At 35.3% G+C, this 18,550-nt stretch overlaps 1 protein-coding gene across 1 annotated transcript; it reads left to right on the top strand.

Moving 5' to 3' along the window:
- The first annotated feature begins 13,552 nt into the window (after positions 1 to 13,552).
- Positions 13,553 to 15,422, top strand: LOC131854376 (UDP-xylose and UDP-N-acetylglucosamine transporter). Its single transcript, XM_059205491.1, has 2 exons — positions 13,553 to 13,682; positions 14,095 to 15,422. The coding sequence occupies exon 2, from the start codon at positions 14,102 to 14,104 to the stop codon at positions 15,113 to 15,115; it is 1,014 nt and encodes a 337-aa protein (XP_059061474.1). The 5' UTR covers positions 13,553 to 13,682; positions 14,095 to 14,101; the 3' UTR covers positions 15,116 to 15,422.
- Positions 15,423 to 18,550: the final 3,128 nt, after the last annotated feature.

Raw genomic sequence — 18,550 nt, 5'->3', positions numbered from 1 at the left:
TTATAATACTAGTAATATAATATAATATAATATAATATAATATAATATAATATAATATAATATAATATAATATAATATAATATAATATAATATAATATAATATAATATAATATAATATAATATAATATAATATAATATAATATAATATAATATAATATTTTATTTAACGATTTAATAAAAAGGTTATATTAACATCTATGTAACCCATATAAAACATGATTTTCCCGTATAGGAAAAAGCACTATTTAACTTCAAATTGACGGTATAATAATTACCACATTTTTTTAAATTTTGTATCGTGAATGTTTAGGCGGTGTGCTAAAGCGTTCGAACATCAAGGCCCTTATAAATGAATATGTATATATTTTTTAAATAGTTATTCAAACTCGAACTCAATCTTGAAAATTTTGTATTTATTGAAGCGTACTATACGCTTTCGACTGCCTTCATGTCTGTAATTTTTTTTATCCCCATCCCTACAGTTTACCCAGCTACTTCAATTGAGAAGGACTAGCAAGAAACTCAACTGGAACTATTTGTTTATGTTAAAATGGGAGATGCCTTTTTTTTAACTTAAAAATGTATCTGTATTTTCGTGTACATGTATAAGCTCATTTGAAAATACTAAGAGCTGTTTCTTTTTAGTTCTTTTTCTCTCGGAAGGATTGATTTAGTCGTATCCGTCAGGCGGGCCTTCAACCGCTCTATAAGTTCTTTCGCGGGTTTGAAGTACCATCTGCACTCGCCCCCTATCGTCCGGTGATGCTGTTGTCCGGTGCTGCGGCCAACAGCATTAGAGTAGTCCGAAAAAGGTACATTTGAGATAACAGTCGGTAATATACTTACACGAATAAAGATATTTTGCTTTAATATAAAAAAAATATTTAATATTGGGTGCCGTTATTATTTTATTAAAAAAATTAAGATTGTAATGTTTGTGTCGACGGTACAACAGTGGTGCGGTACAGTCGCCGCGTCGCGTCGTGTTTGCACGGCCTACTGCGTGCAACTTTGATGAGAGTCGTAGAGGCCACATGTTGCCCGCGCACTTTGTTCTCTTATCGTACTTAAATGGCCTTCCAGTTTTGTTTTCTGTATCCGAAATTGGTGCTGAAATATATGTTGTATTAGAATATATGAATTAAGCAAAGAAGCAGACACATTTGATATATTTTTTTTATGAAACAGAATCTTTTACTATCGCACCGCTCCCATCGACAGGGAATTCATCCCCACACGCTAGAATCTAAGTGTACTCAGACAGTGCGGTTTCAGAAAAGCTTCCTCCCGCGTACACTTAAATTGTCGAATGAACTTCCTACTGAAATGCTAATGCTATGCTAATAAACTAAATAATTAGTTTATTAGCATACAACGTTATAATTTAATTTTCTCATTGCTTTCTTGATTTAATTGATTGATTTTAGAAATATGAAAGCGTAGCGGTTTTTGTATTGATTGCCGCATGCATTCTTATGTAAAATGTGAATACTATAACTATCAGATGGCAATTGTAAGTAGCTTTGACGTAGTCTAGTGTTTTGAGTAGTCATGCTCACTAAAATGTCCAGACTTGTGGCGGCGTGGTGGGCCGGGTCATTGGGCTCCCTAAAATATGGTCGAGCGCAGTGATGGCTAGCGCATCCGTCATACTCGTGAACGGGTGCTGCTTGTAGGGACTGGTCTGCTCTAATCACTATGACTGATTTCCTCTTATTAATTGTTTAACCAGTTGGTTATATATTCAATATTTTTTCTATTTGAGTATTTAATTGAATTAGTGCTAATTGGTGGTTTGTATTCACACACTTAAACTTAAAAATGTAAAGTAATAATAAAATTATTTAAAAGAGCAACACGCAAGTTTCTTGCTCGTTCTTCTTGTGATGAGACAGCTTTCCGAACGAGCGGTAGATTAAAAAATGTAATGACTATTCAAAAGTGCTTCAATGTAAGTTTATTTGAATAAATGATTTTCTATTCTATTCTATTCTTTATTCTATTCTACTGACGTTTTCTTACGGGACTACAGCATGGGGTTTTTCAAGAAGGGTATATTTATAAGGTTTCTTAAGAGACAATGAAGCAACGCGCACGTGACACTCTTAGTGTCTATAAGCTACGGTAACCATTTACCATCAGATGGGCCGTATGCTTGTGTGCCACCATCGTAGTATAAAAAAAATACGTCAAATAGAGATAGATTTTATATAAAGGTGTGTGGTTTTCGACATGGAATCTGTCCCCATACGCTGAAACCTAAGCGGTCTCGGATAGTGCGGTTTTAGAAGTTACTTATTATTGTGTAATTATTTGTTTGAAATAACATTTATTCAGAAGAGCAACATGCAAGATTCCCTCGTTCTTGTGATGAGTCTGTGTTCCGAATAAAATATTAGTTATAAAAATGCTTATATTGAGTTTATTTGAATAATGACTATATTTATTTCTATTGGCTTGTTCCAGACAGCGGCGAGTGCGACCGGTGGCGTATCGTAGTGTAGCCGGTGCAATGACGAGGTGCATCGGGTAACCGTGGCGGGCTACCGGCACGTGTACGGCGGCGCGGCGTACCACGCGCGCGCGGCCGCCGTACCGCTCAACGCCAGTCAGTATACTGCTTATATTGTTATTTTACATTATTAGAATATTTATTTATTTATTTCAGGTTACTAGGCCCATATTATAAATATCTTAGAGACTAACATACACATGAAATAATATTATAAAATTAAATTATTGAAATTGTCTGTGTGGTGACGGCATTTAGCTACGATAGCGCCAATACACCACACCCTTCGTTCAGTAGTCCTGCTTCATAATGCATCTGCAACATGTCGGTGGGGACCCGGGTCACAAACGTCTTGAAACTCGCGTTGTGGCTCGAGGTCAGCTGCGTCACCCTCGTAAATCATCAAATATCATCATCAGGTTACTTTCAGGTCGTATATAATCGACGATATTCTGGTCCTTAGTGGCGTAATGTAGATGTGATAGGTACATTGCCGTGATCGGATATTTGACAGCCTAAATGGTTTAGTGGTTTAGAACACCGCCTCACTATCCAATTTCTTTTTTTTATTGAGGGGATTAGGCAACCGTGGCGTGGCCACGGTTTGCGTGCGGCCGTACTGCTCAGCGCCAGTCAGTGTACTGCTTACATTGTATTTTTTTATTATTGGGACATTTGACAGCCTCGGTGGATTAGTTGTTTAGAACATCGCCTTATTATTCGATTTAATTTTTTTTATTGGGGGGTTCGGTAACCGTGGCGTACTGCCGGCACGTGTCCGCGATGCGGCCTACCACGCTCAGCCGCCGTAGTCGCCAGTCAGTGTACTGCTTACATTGTATTTTTTTATTATTGGGACATTTGACAGCCTCGGTGGATTAGTTGTTTAGAACATCGCCTTATTATTCGATTTAATTTTTTTTATTGGGGGGTTTCGGTAACCGTGGCGTGCTGCCGGCACGTGTACGGCGACTCGGTGTACCACGTGCGTGCGGCCGCCGTACTGCTCAACGCCAGTTAGTATACTGCTTATATATTTTTTTTTCAAATGGACTATCCAACACAATATTTTTTTCAATTCCAACCAGTAGTTCCTGAGATTAGCGCGTTCAAAGAAACATACTCTTCAGCTTTATAATGTTAGTATAGATATAAAGTTTCTATTCTATTCTATTCAACAACAAGAATAGAATAGTGAAATGAGCGTGGTACAGTCATCCGCGTATTGTTGGAGAGGAATGCCAGTTATTGCATCGCAGCGACACAATGTGATATTAGCACGAGGCTTGTCTGCGACAAGTTAAGCGTGCCGCACTTGTACACAAATTAATTGTTGCTTCTGCAATAGCTTGAATTTAAATCCTGCGATTGTGCCCTTTGAAACACATTGTGATTTATAAATGACTAGTTGTGCCCGCGGTTTCACTTAAGTGAAATTTATATGTTATTCTAATGAAAAATGATAAAACATTTTTTACTGTTAGAAAGGTTTATTATCCTCGAGTGCTATAGGTTATAATAATATAACATTACGGTACGACCGCCGACCGACGGCGCGACGAAAAAGTTGTGGCAAACAATATTCGCCCGTGTGAAGACGGGGCGGATTGTTAGTTATATTATAAGGAGGTAAAGTTTGTAAGATCGATTGTGGTATATCCTCCGATTCAACTAATCCAATTTTGAAAATTATTTTAATGTTGGATAGCCTATATATCGGGGAACGCTATAGGCTATATAACATCATGCAGCGACAAATAGAAACGGAGCTGCAATGAAAAATGTTGCATCCGCTCGCCATCGACAGGGAATTCATACACACGATAGAACCTAAGTGGTCTCGGACAGTGCGGTTTCAGAGGAGCTTCCTACCGCGCACACTTACATTCTGGAATGAACAACCTGCCGAGGTTTTTCACGAGACTACAGCATGGGGTTTTTCGAGAAAGGTATATTAAGGTTTCTTAAGGGTCGGCAAATCGTATGTAACACCCCTGTTGTTTCAAGCGCCCATAGGCTACGGTAACCATTTACCATCAGATGAGCCGTATGCTTGTTTGCCATGGTAGTAGTGTAAAAAAATGCAGACTATATTTGATATAGACGAGAAAAATCAGTCGTTCTCCCTTAGCATTTAGTGTACCTTCCCATTATATTTATTACGGTGCTAATTGCCCGGAACGCGTCCGTTTTTATGCTCTAATAAGCTGGCGGCCGTATGAATCTGAGGAAGATATTCATTTATTCAATAGAAAGAATTGAATGAATGAATATATATCTTATTTATATTATTAACCGGGTCTTAACACGACTAATTTTATGGCAAACTAGATGTCCCCGCGACTTCGTCGGCATGGAATTTAACTTTATTTTTACATCAGCTACCTGCCAAAAAAAGTGCCGTCAAAAGCGGTCTAACCATTTCACAGATTAGCCGGAACAAACGGACAAACAGACAGACAGACAAAATTGTAAAAAATTTGGTGTATGTACCGTATTTATATTCATATGCATGTAGTAAAAAACGGTTATATCAATATTAGAAACAGATTCTTCAATTTTATTTATATGTATATATGAAGGTACTTATCTCTCTCGACGTTTCGACTGGGTTGCACTAGCCGTGGTCACGTGCTATCTGGAGTAACAGTGATGTCAATGTAGATAGGTGACAGCAGTTTTTTCATCTACCATCACTAGATTGTTCATCGAAAGTTCGCGACACGCAGCACTCACGGTATCCAAACACCTTTGTTTGCCATAAAATTATTCGTGTTAAGACCCGGTTAATAATATAAGTAATGAATGTATATCATCATGAATATAAGTGTAATTATTATCATATTTATTTTTAAATATAATTAGTAACAAATTTGGGAATTTTATTGAGTTTCCGATATTTCAGCAGTGTTACTACCGCTATGGTCTCGGGTAAACTGAACAGCGGGTAGATGTTAAATGAAATATTTTATGGGCAGACATATTCGTCTACCTTCACATGTCTTCGTTTGTTGCTACTATTGAAACTCGCTCGCAAACTACAATTCAAACTATAGTCATCTTTATTCAAATTTAATACACTTGCTACTATTGAAACTCGCTCGATATTCTTCTCGGCAAACTATATATACTCAGAGTATATCTCCACGTGTAGTTAATACACTATCTGATCGCGTTTTTTGTCTTCGTTTAATTAAACCAATCTCTGTATTTCAGGCATTAGGCCTATAACCGTCTTATCGATTATTTATACTATCATGTATATTTGTACCTATATATAATAAAATTAACTATGATAAAAATATGATAAGAACGTAGTATGTCGCTTACAATTAAAAAATCCTTAATCATCATTACATAGTATAAAACAAAATCGCTGTCACTGTCTGTCCGTCCCTATGTATGATTAAATCTTTAAAACTACGCAACGGATTTTGATGCGTTTTTTTCATACATAGAGTGATTCACGGGGAAGGTTTATATATTATATTTAATACATGTACACCCGTGCAAAGCCGGGGCGAGTAGCTAGTAATATTATAAATGTGAAAGTACGGTTGTTTGTTACGCTTTCCCGCAAAAACTACTGAACGATCGGTTCAGTAGTTTTTGCGGGAAAGTCATGAAATTCTGTACACATATTCTTGTAGGTATTGGAATGAACCAAGGATACTTTTTATTAAATATCAACATTTTGTTACTTCAGCGCCATATAGCAGCCAGTAAAGAAGTTACTCCGATACTTATTTAATGGATTAAATGCGAGTGAAGCCGCGGGTAAAAGCTAGTACTATATAACTTGACAAGTCCACATAGCGTCGTGTACATTCGAATCCAACGTGGCAGGGAGCCTACCGTCTGTGGATTTAATTAAAGTACTAATTCCTAAATAATTGAGTTTTGGAATTGAATAGTTCAGGTCCGAATAGATGCATGTACTGTTTGCTCAGATATTTACTGTGGTATTATATATAGTGCGAATTTTGTGAGTTTTTTAATGAATGAATGTGGTATAATCATAATAATATTAATTTCATTCATTCATAATTTTGAGAGCGACGCTTTTGTTGGTGGACCTCTTGCCAATTTCTTCCATTATACTCTTTAAACGTTGATACGTCACGACTCCAATTCTGTCTTTCATTTGCATATTTCTTCCTTCATCTCTTTTCTTCTATTTATCCCTTTAAACGATACGGTTGATACGTCACGACTCCAATTCTGTCTTTCATTTGCTTGATGTAGCTGTGCCTTGGTCTTCCTCTCCCTCTCTTTTCTTCTATTTATCCCTCAATAACTTACTTTCTTCCATCATACTCTTTAAACGTTGATACGTCACGACTCCAATTCTGTCTTTCATTTGCTTGATGTAGCTGTGCCTTGGTCTTCCTCTCCCCCTCTTTTCTATTTATCCCTCAATAATAACTTTCATAAATTCATCATACCGTATCAAGCGTCCTAACATTTCTCCTCATATTATTGCGTGAGGCATAAAGTACCCCTTTTTACGAAAATTGCGCTGGAAGGAGTATGGAGTTTCAAATACTTACGCTCTTAATACAAAAAATCTATTAAAACTCGGACGAAACGTGGTCTAAATAGTCGAGGTTTGAACCATTCCTAATGTTAATACTTGGAATAAACCTAACATTATTATGAATCCAGATCTAACAGAGGAGAATTGAACCCGTTACTATTTAAAGTAAGCCTGTCTTAAACCACTAGACCATCGAGACCGTCGTATACAATAAAGATAGTCTCCACTAACCGATCTTGACATAAAAGTACTAAAAATCCCCATCACAGCACAGGTTATATCACTGCAAATTAATTACACGTCCTCTACGTATACAGAAAAAACAATCTTATAATAATATCCCAAAAGTTCATATTAAATTGCACGTCGCTGCGATAGTTGGGTGGTAGGAAAAATCAATCTAATAATAATAGCTTAAAAGTTCATATTAAATTGCACGTCGCTCCGTTAGCACGTCGGTACACTAATTCAATTATTCCGGCTCGACGCGCGCTCAGTAACGACCTTTTGGATATAGTTGCCACTAATATGAAATGTTCGTCTCAACATCTAACCCTTTTAGTGTAATTAAACTTATTATATTATTATTATATCTATATTAATAAATAAATAGACGATAAATGGTTTTATGCACCATCTTGCTGACAGTATACGTTGGCGGGCCACCAATGGAGCTAGCCCCTGCCACTCGCGCTGCCGGAAATATTGCCGGGCGACAACCTAGCGAGAGGGCTGAATGTAAAAACACGCTGCCACTCACGCTGCCAGCCCTTTGACTCGCGCACGAAAAGCCGACAATCGAGGAAGCACCGGGCAGCGCCAGTAGCAGCGCCAATGGCATGGAAAGTGTTTCCACTCGTGTTTACACGTGTTCACTTCCCTGCTCACTCGGGCTGAGTGTAAATTGGGCAAAAGGTTTATAGGCGATCAGACATAGTACATTACCAGTAATAGTGACAATTGTCAAATTTACTAACAATCTCCAACCCTAAATAAAAAAATAAATTGAATGTTTGTACTATCGACAACAGAGACACGTGACCTCCTAGAGGATTTTTGTTTTAATTTGGCAAAAACTAATACTTCACTTACTTTTGATACCACTTCAGAGAGGCGATGCCATTTTGCTAATTAGTATGTTTATATGTTATTTGGACACGAAATAAATGCTAGTCATTCATCATCATCATCATCATCACATTATTTTGGTGCATTGTTAGTTTTGACTAGAACCATAACATAATTTGTTTAGATATTTAGATAATTTATCTAAAACTGAAGATACTAGTCAAAACTTTATTCTAAACTAGCTGTACTTCTCCACGTGGAATTTAACTTTATTTTTCTAAAATAAAAGTAGCCTAAGTTACTGCTTATTACAGCTACCTGCCAAAAAAATTCCGATAAAATTGGTCCAGCCATTTCAGAGATTAGCCGGAACAAACAGACAGACAGACAAAAATTGTAAAAAATGTTAGTTTGATGTATGTACCGTATTTATATTAATATGCATGTAGTAAACAACAGTTATTTCAATATTACAAACAGACACTCCAATTTTATTTATATGTATAGATGTTTTTTGTGTAACTTAGACATGTGGTTTTATCAACCGAATTATTATAAAATTTTTCGCTTCACAATGTTCGATTTATTTTCCGAACGCTCGCCTTAAAAATAAAAATTGCCTTTTGTCTATGAACTTGTTGTAGACAGGCTGTTTGCCGCCAAAATATACGAGTATTAAAAAACATAAGCGCTTAGTAAAAAAGCTATTGAACAATCGCTATGACGTCGGGTGTGTCAAGGTTGAATCATTTACTTAATAAGAAATTATAAAGTTCGTTGTTGCCAATATTTACTCAAGTGTTCATACAAATTATACTAAACTACCTACACACCCTGGCTGCCCACGGGTGTACATGTATTATACATATAAACCTTCCTATTGAATCACTCTATCTACTAAAAAACTTTATATAAATTTATTTCCAACACTGTGAAGAAACTGTGATTGTTTTTAAGTTTTTGTACTTTATGTTGGGCTAAAAAGGACTTGTATCTAGGGCCGTAAAAAATAATAAATAAATAAAAACAAAAATATAAAATTTGGATTCAAAATTTAAAATATTATTGGTTGTTAAATAGCATTTCCTCAGAACGTATCAAACATAGGTATAGAAAAGAAACCTTGTTTTCGGTGGGTAAAAACAAGAAAAATAATTGTAACACTACACTGACTTGACAATATTTCGACGGTGTTTAGACGATTTTAGACTGTATTACTAAATCTTAAAGTTACTTTTTTAATGTTAGTTACTGAGTGTTTTCTATTGTCAGTTTTAATAATATTGTAAATGTAGATTGGTGTGATTTATGACCATAGAACTGTATCGGGGGGTTGAAAAAACTTGACGTTTCATAGATCCTATTGAATTTCTGATCGTCGAAGGTCTTTAGCCTTTTCGAGAAGTGAAATGTATTGAAGGATGACTGATATAGTGTATAGTTTATAAAATACTAGCTGTTCTCGCAGTTTTACCCGCTTGAAATTTATAGCCTATATATTATTCTGATGTGTAAGCTATATTATTGCAAAGTTTCATCAAAATTCGTTCAGTAGTTTTTGCATGAAAAAGTAACAAACATCGATCCATACTCACAAACTTTCGCGTTTATAATAATATAATATATAGTTTATAATTAATAAGATTTATGCATATATGTAGGTTTATATATTTATACTTAATTTATGTATGTCTATTTATTCGTTAAGTAAATATAGTGTCTTATGTGTGTCCCATACCTATTCTATGTACATAAGTCCTCTCTTCTAGGTTGTCTGTAATGCCCAATTTACACTCAGCCCGAGTGGGCAGGGAAGTGAGCAGCGCGAGAGTGGAAACACTTCCCATGCCATTGGCGCTGCCACTCGCGCTGCCCGGCGCTCCCTTGATTGTCGGTTTTTCGTGCGCGAGTCAAAGGACTGGCAGCGCGAGTGGCAGCGTGTTTTTACATTCAGCCTTCTCGCTCAGTTGTCGCCCGGCAATATTTACGGCAGCGCGAGTGGCAGGGGAAGCGGCTGAATGTAAACGTAGTAAAAAACGTAAAACGTGTAAACGTTTTTTATACCACGCAGGTGGCAAGCATACGGCCCATCTGATGGTAAACGGTTACCGTAGCCTATGGACGCCTGAAACACCAGGGGTGTCACATGCGCTTTGCCGACCCTTAAGAAACCTTAATATACCCTTCCAGTTCTTCTCATCTCGAAATCATTCCGAACTGACGGTAGATTTGACATATCATAACAGTCTGTAATAGACCTACATGAATAAAGATATTTTGATTTTCATTTTGCTACTGTGTAGTAACGAAATCAAAATACTTTCACGACTATTCTTACCAGATGGGATAGTCAGAGACATTTTTAATTTGATTCAAGTTGCTAAAGAGGCTACTCCCGTCTCTTACGAGCTGTGGACGAATTAATTTGGAGTTTTGTTAACGATGTTTCCATAACCGGAGTGTTCGTTATAATTATAGATTGACATACCTACATGAATAAAGATATTTTAAAATGAAAAACCCTAGGCTCTCGAGAAAACCTCGACAGATAGTTATTTTATCTCTTATAGATGAATGTGAGTACGGTCTTATCGGTTTTCAACTTAACTAATCGCTAGTGTTTCGCCCATTTTGGCATAAATTTGCATGAAGAGCAGTAGCGGGGTTTATTTTGATTAAACTGGATATTACGGATACTGAAATCTTGAATCGTTTATGGGATATAACATAGGCTTAAAGGTGTTCTTGCATAGGTAATTTAGATCCGCCATATTGGCCAAAATTTCGGTAGAAAGTACGGTCTAAAATTAACATTTCCGTTCCGCCATATTGGCCAAAATTTCAGTAGAAAGTACGGTCTAAAATTAACATATAGTCACAATCTAATTTAATACTAAGAATTATATATGTAATTAAATCGCATGTTGCAATATAATGTAACATTTCATTTCCTATATTAATCTAATTCTCAACAACATTTCTTTAAAAGAGCAACACGCAAGTTTCTTGCTTATTCTTCTTGTTCCGAATAAGTGGTAGAATAAAAAATTTGTGACTATTCAAAAGTGCTTGTATCGAGTTTATTTAAATAAAGATTATTTCTATTAATATATGATGCGGGATAGTTATACTATGTCGTAGGTAGAGACGATGTATATTAAGGGGTGAGAATTAACCGACGAAATATGCTGTAATATATATCTAAATATATATAACTCAAAGGTGACTGACATAGTAATCTATCAACGCACAGCCCAATCCACTGGACGGATCGGGCTGAAATTCTGCATGCAGGTAGATGTTATGACTTAGGCATCCGCTAAGAAAGGATTTTGATTCATTCTACCCCCGAGGGGATAAAATAGGGGATCAAAGTTTGTATGAAACTTTGTCAATTTTAAACCGATCGGGCTGAGACTTTGCACGCATAAAGCTACTATGACGTAGGCATCCCCTAAGAAAGGATTTTGATAAATTCCACCCTTAAGGGGATAAATTAACGTGAGCGAACCCGCTGGCAAAAGCTAAGTAAATTGTTGAACAAATATAGTGACATCGTAGACATCCACTTCGACACAATCAGTGCGTATCAAAAAATATATACGACCAATTAATAGCTCCATTGGAATAGTAAAATATATATACATATATAAATTAAGATATTTTTGTTCTTTTTAATATAATATTGTTTTGCAAAATCAATAATTGAACAATTAGACGATAATCCATTACATAATTAAATTAATTGTATGATTGTAACACTTATTTGTGATCCTAAATAAAAAAAAAGTCTGTATTTTTTAAATATTGTAGTATATATTTATTTTTTCTGATCAATATATATAGATACATAACCTGTTTTTAAGGGAAAGAGTATTGCTAATAATGTGGACTGATGACCCCATTGGTAATAATGTACCATGTCAGGATGACATCCACCTGGAAACAATCGTGATAAATTCCTGGTGAATTTCTCACAATTGGCCAATTGACCTGACCTCACGTTCATGTTATCATCCTCCTCTGGTGTTTCGGCACCATAAAACTTGGTGAGGGCAGAATTCCATACATTTATCATCCATTTCAAAAATATACGAGTCTAATTTTAAAATGAAGTGAAACGAACTTATGTTGGTCTATCGGTATTTTAGTTTGTTATCGGTTTTTCCATTACGTGAGGTTTTTACGGAACTCTATGTAAATTGTAAACCGTTAAGACGTAACAGTCTAAAAAACTCTAAATTCTCTAATAACAGGGTTTTTATACAGCATAATACCTGCTCAGTATTCATAGCGTATTTTTCACTGACACAATTCGTGTAATTCAAGATTCAGCGTTCGGAAACCCTAAGTCAGACCAACTATCAGCGGCATTACCGCAATTATAGAAGATAACACATCGGAATAAGGTCTAAAACGGCCTGCGCTAATGTTTACACACAGAAAACCCCTGTTAACCTCAATCGGTACCCATTTCTGGGAGCTTAGGTCCACACAACTTATTGTTATGGTAATAAACGTGTAATAAATCTATTTTTATCGCCACTCGGGGGCATGCTTTTGATATTTAGCTACTTAAGTACGTGATACGAGGCCGTCATGACAAATGATTTGCCGATTACGATTTACTCTTGATATCAACTCAAATTGACAATTTACTTTTTGCACTTTCATTATTAAAATTTCTTTTCTGAAACTTCTTTATTTACACTTCAATAGGTGATGAAAACAGTGGTCTCTTTCTTTTTTTTTAATGGTTTTCTAAATGATTATACAATGCAAAATTTACGTGTCCCAATGTAAGGATGGAAGATTTAAAAATCACATCGGTTGGTAATTTGGTTGGATGATATTGTGTTTCTAGGTATCATAATTAGACGCCAAGTTGCAATGGGGTACCCATATTTCTAAATTGGCGAGTCGACTTAGTTCAGCCGCTTATGCGGTCGGACAAATAGACAATTAACAGACGTGGTAACGGCTAAACTTGTCTACTGTAACTATTTCTATGGCATTATGTCGTATGGTATTTTGTTGTGGGATAAAGCAGCTGATATAACTATAGTATTTATTTTATAAAGGAGAGCCATTTGCTTCTTCATATATTTACGTCCGGAAAAATATTGACAGTTTCAAAAAAGTTGCGATTATTTTTTAAAAAGTTAGTGGTAATGGAAACTCTATTTTTGAAATTACATTCGAAATTTATCCCTAAATATATTATTGAAAATTCAAATGTGTACTTAAGTGATTGAATTAATAGAATAGAATGCAATACTAAAAGTAAAAAAAATAATTTATCAAGTATTTTTCTCCTTGTCAACACATTTCTTGATTAGCGCCATCTATTGTCATGCTCAACGTGTACTGCTTTATCAAGGCGACGTACCACGCATGCGTACTATCATCGAGGCCACGGTCACGTCACGACAACAAACGATGTAACGCACACTAGCGCCAGCTCGGCCGTCTGTGAATGTTGTCACTTATATCAATAATGTAAATTACTTTGTGATATTTAGTGTTTTTAAATTACAATTTGTGTTCACCAAATACAGTAATCATGTAAGTATTTAATCCATTTATTGTTATTTAGTTTACATAAATAATTCCGGCTACATAACCTATAATGCAAATGTATGTGTGCGTAGTAAACATATAGTTATTGCTTCTTCAATTGTCATTGTATATGTTATTAGGTAATAATAATGAGTTAATGAGGAGTTGATGTTGTAGAATTACGATATTGCTGTGTATATAATAATATATGTTTTGATTTAATTGGATATCAGTAATCGTTGTTTATTATCAGAACTTATTAGTAGTAATTATAAGTATATTATAGAAATAACTGTACATATACATAAATAAGTTCATTATTATTTATACTTTTTTTTTGTTATTTGCCGTTTCAAGTAGCTCTCATTATATATTTTACTGTGGATATGTAATTGATTTTTTTTAAACTTTATTTCAGATCAAAAATGAACGTAAAAGCGGCTTTGGCCATGACTATGGTCTTCGTTGGATGCTGTTCCAACGTAGTATTCCTAGAAATGGTAGTAAAGGAGGACCCAGGTGCTGGCAACCTGGCGACCTTTCTACAGTTCCTGTTCATAGCAACTATAGGATTTTGTACAGTGGGCAAGTTCGGGACAGCCAAAAGGAACATACCGTTCAAACAATACATCATACTAGTTGGCTTTTTCTGGACAAGCAGTGTTGCCAACAACTATGCTTTCGACTTCAATATCTCCATGCCACTCCACATGATATTCAGGGCCGGCTCCTTAATGGCGAACATGGCTATGGGCGTATGGATCCTGAAGAAACAGTATCCATTCTTGAAATATTTGGCCATATTCATGATCTCAGGCGGCATCGCAGTATGCACTATACAGTCGAGTGGCGACGTGAAAGCCCCGAGAGAGACGCATGAAGATGCCGCCGAAGAGGAAAGATTGAAGTTTATCGATTGGCTATGGTGGTGTCTGGGGATAGCCATTTTAACCTTTGCCCTATTCGTATCAGCCCGGATGGGGATATTCCAAGAATCCCTGTATTCTAAATACGGGAAGCATCCTTGGGAGGCGCTGTACTATACGCATTTGATGCCGCTCGTGTTCTGGTTGCCAACGTCGTCTAATTTGATTACGCATATCAAATTAGCGACAGAGACGCCCAACGTCGAGTTCTTAGGTCTCATTCTCCCAAGGCAAGTTCTTTGGCTGATACTATATGTATCGACACAAGGACTGTGCATAAGTGCAGTGTATGTGTTAACCACAGAGTCCGCTTCCCTAACAGTGACTCTAACGGTCACATTAAGGAAGTTTGTCTCGTTACTGTTCTCGATTGTCTACTTCAGGAATCCTTTCACTTTTGGACACTGGATCGGGACATTATTAGTTTTTATTGGTACTCTAATATTCACAGAGTTACTACAGAAGTTCGTCGCATTATTCTTGCCCAAGAAAGACGAGAAGAAGATTCAATAAACTTAATCTTAATTATAAGTAGTAAATGATAGTACAATGTTAACATATTGAACTAGGGTTTTTTAATTGAACAAATTACAAACGCTCAAGTTTTAAGCTGTGCTTAAATCGATTCTTGTGATACAGAAGTTTAAGAAGTGTCTTGTTATTTGCCATTTCAAGTACCTAAGTGTGGTATAAGTGATGTTGTATTTTGTTGTGTTAACAAATGTGTTTAATTGTGACTTGTAAGTTTGTAAGCATTAAGTTATATAAGTACATATTGAGATATTTTTTACGGTAGCTACAGGCTCAGAATGATATTATAATATAATTAAAATAATTTCGTAACTTCAAATTGTACACAATCTGTTTTTATTTTAAGATAGTTGATTATTTACAATTTTATTACTAATTCACTTAATAAATATACATATGTCACACCTAATATATCTAATGTATATTAATTTATTGTTGAAATCGTAATTTTCATTTAAATATTAATTGAGTATACCACACCTACTCAGAAATTAGAGATAGCTCCAAGAAAGACATATGCAATTTTAACTCGCATTAAAGAAAATAACTATTTTTTTATATTAAATATAATAGACGCAAATATAGGTAAATTACAAATATAACACACGTAAATAAAATATAATCAAATATACAGACATAAATTTAACTTTTTTATTTCTTATCATAATTATATTTATACGTGAAGCAAAAACCTTGTACCCATTTTTACTCAAATTAATGTTTATGATTATAGAAGGATAGTATTAAGTTTGAACACTATTAAGACTCTATTTTCAAAGACTATACTTCTATAATTTATATTAATTATAGTCGATTTTCGACCACTGGTCGATCACTAATTCTTATAAAGATGAAAGGAAACGCAGCGTGTTCATAGTTTTGTCACGTGCGCTAGTATTATTTTAATAAATCGATCTCAACTCTCTAGATTGCTCTAACAGTTAGGAAAGATTTATATGGCGAGATTGCTCTTACATTTAAGAAAGATTTAATTCCGGGTACAGTTCTTTCAACCACATGCTGGTCAGTGTAGTGATTATGAAACGATTATAATAACCAAAAACTAATATTTTAGAATTTTGTTCTGCCAAATAGAGAAACAAATTTTAATCGTGATAAAGTCAAAACTACGATAATTACAAATTAAAGACCTCACTTTAGCACACCGCCTTGCTTGCGACGGTCGCGGGTTTATTTCTCGCACAGTACAAAAAAATGTATTCATGAGTTTGTTTGTGACGGTCTGGGTGTTTTCTATGTTGTATGTATGTATTTATAAAAATAAACTGTATTCATATCAGTTGTCTAGTAGCCATCATACAAGCTCTGCTTAGCTCGATAAAATATTAATAATAATATACCCAATTCAAGACAACGCCGTCAAGGAAGGCATTGGATGCGAGCAGTGCAGGACCGAAGGTCGTGGAGATCTTTGGGGGAGGGCTATGTCCAGCAGTGGACGTCTTCCGGGCTGCGATGATGATGATGACATAACGCCGTCTTGTCCCAAGTTAAGCAGAGTTTGTGTTATGGGTATTTAACAACTGTGAGATCAATACATAGATACTTATTTTGGCAATCATACTCATAAATACAAATATTGAGCGAGGAATTGAACCCGCGACCATCGGAAGTAAAGCGGTGTGCTAAACTTCTAGACCACCGAGGCCGTGAAATTAATCAATGAATGAAAGGAACTTTCGCAAAATAACACCTAATTCGATAAAATATATTTTGCATTTCCACAATGATAAATTTCGAACATTTTCAATTATAATATCATGAAATAATTATATCCGTATAAAAAATTAAGTAGATAATATTGAATTTCAGCGTTTCACAATGAACTATTAATTTGTCGCGGTAATGTTATTTGGAGTTAAACTACTTAATTAAACCGCACGATCGAAATAATATTCATACATGTAAATTAAGTACTCCTATTGAAGGGCTCCGGTGGTCTAGTGGTTTATTACGCCGCTTTACTTCCGATTGTCGCGGGTTCGATTCCTAGCACGGTGCAAGCCTAGAATAATCAAGAACAAGCACGAGCAGAAGTACAATGTAAAATGTAAATATTGGATGAAAAATAGAGATTCTTTTTTTAGGTCTATTTTAAATCTCGAAATTATTTCCGTTATTTCTTATGTACTTATATACAGGTATCGTATATAACAGTACAAAACTACTATTATGGCATAATTGTTTTGCCAATCAAAATGGCAAAAATCTTTTCTGAATGGTGTCTACATTGTTTTCTTACAGTCAAATCATTAAGACGATGAAGATATAAATTTGATGTGGTCAAGGTTATTTTTTTTATTTCCCAACTTCCGCGGATGCCAACATTCAGGCTTGCTACCTATTTGTTCTATTCACATTTCACTTATAACTACGGAATATAAACAATATTGAACAAAAGTAATTTCTTCAAGGTTATGCAGACTTGGCTAGTACCTACAGTATATTTAATTGCTATAGATAATTTGTCCAGTATTACTTGATCTTCCGCGTACAATAATTATCTATGTAGAGGCGTAATTACTATCAGATACAGATTAAAAATGATGACTGCGAACTATATTCTGTGGTATCAGTTCTTTATCGTATAATATCAAATTTGGTGTGACGAACAATGAATTTGCATGATTAAAAGTAATGATAAGGAGTTTATTTGGTTACTTTAAATATTTATGAAACTGTTTATTTATTTTAATATTATTTTATCCGGCTCGAAGGATTACGCTAGCAATTCAGCGTGGAAATGTCAGCTTGTGGAAATCTTTGGGCTGGGTACGAAACGGGTTAATTTTAGTTGATAATAATCTTATAATTTATGATAGTTTATTGTAGAATTGTTATTTTTATTAATTATTTTGTTTGATATTTATTGTAATAATGTATCTTTTCAAAGAGCAACACGCAAGTTTCTTGCTCATTCTTCTTGTGATAAGTCTGCGTTGCAAAGTTTCAAAAGTGCTTTGTTTGAATAAATACTGTTTTAATATTTATTTTTTATTTGTATAATTATAATGACACGAAAACTGACGCACCATTTGATGGTCAGGAGCAACCGCTTATATATATGTGTATATGATCAGTACACATCATCATGTGATGCCCGTGATTCCACTCATCTGTTCTTAAGATGTTTTTTTTATGGATGATAATAATATAGTGCACCCGCCTGCGCTAAAGGTTTACGGGCACCAGTGGAGGATGATAAGACGAGCATGTCAGATCAGTTAGCCGATTGTGACCAATTCACCACGAATTTGTTATGATGGTTTCCAGGGGAACCTCGTGGAGATCAAGCCGACATGGTACTATGGTTGTCCACATTACTAACTATTCCTGTCCCTTCTACTCAAGATGTTATGCATCCGTATATTGTAATATACTGCCTTATCTCACTAT

The sequence above is a fragment of the Achroia grisella genome, unplaced genomic scaffold (genome assembly GCF_030625045.1).
Source record: "Achroia grisella isolate CSIRO2021 unplaced genomic scaffold, CSIRO_AGI_Agris_v1 utg980, whole genome shotgun sequence".
Lineage (NCBI taxonomy): Eukaryota > Metazoa > Arthropoda > Insecta > Lepidoptera > Pyralidae > Achroia > Achroia grisella.
This window is presented reverse-complemented; position numbering and strand designations above follow the sequence as displayed.

Bases quoted from the DNA above. Each gene is read 5' to 3' on its own strand.
- LOC131854376 (XM_059205491.1), top strand. From the start codon at position 14,102: ATGAACGTAAAAGCGGCTTTGGCCATGACTATGGTCTTCGTTGGATGC.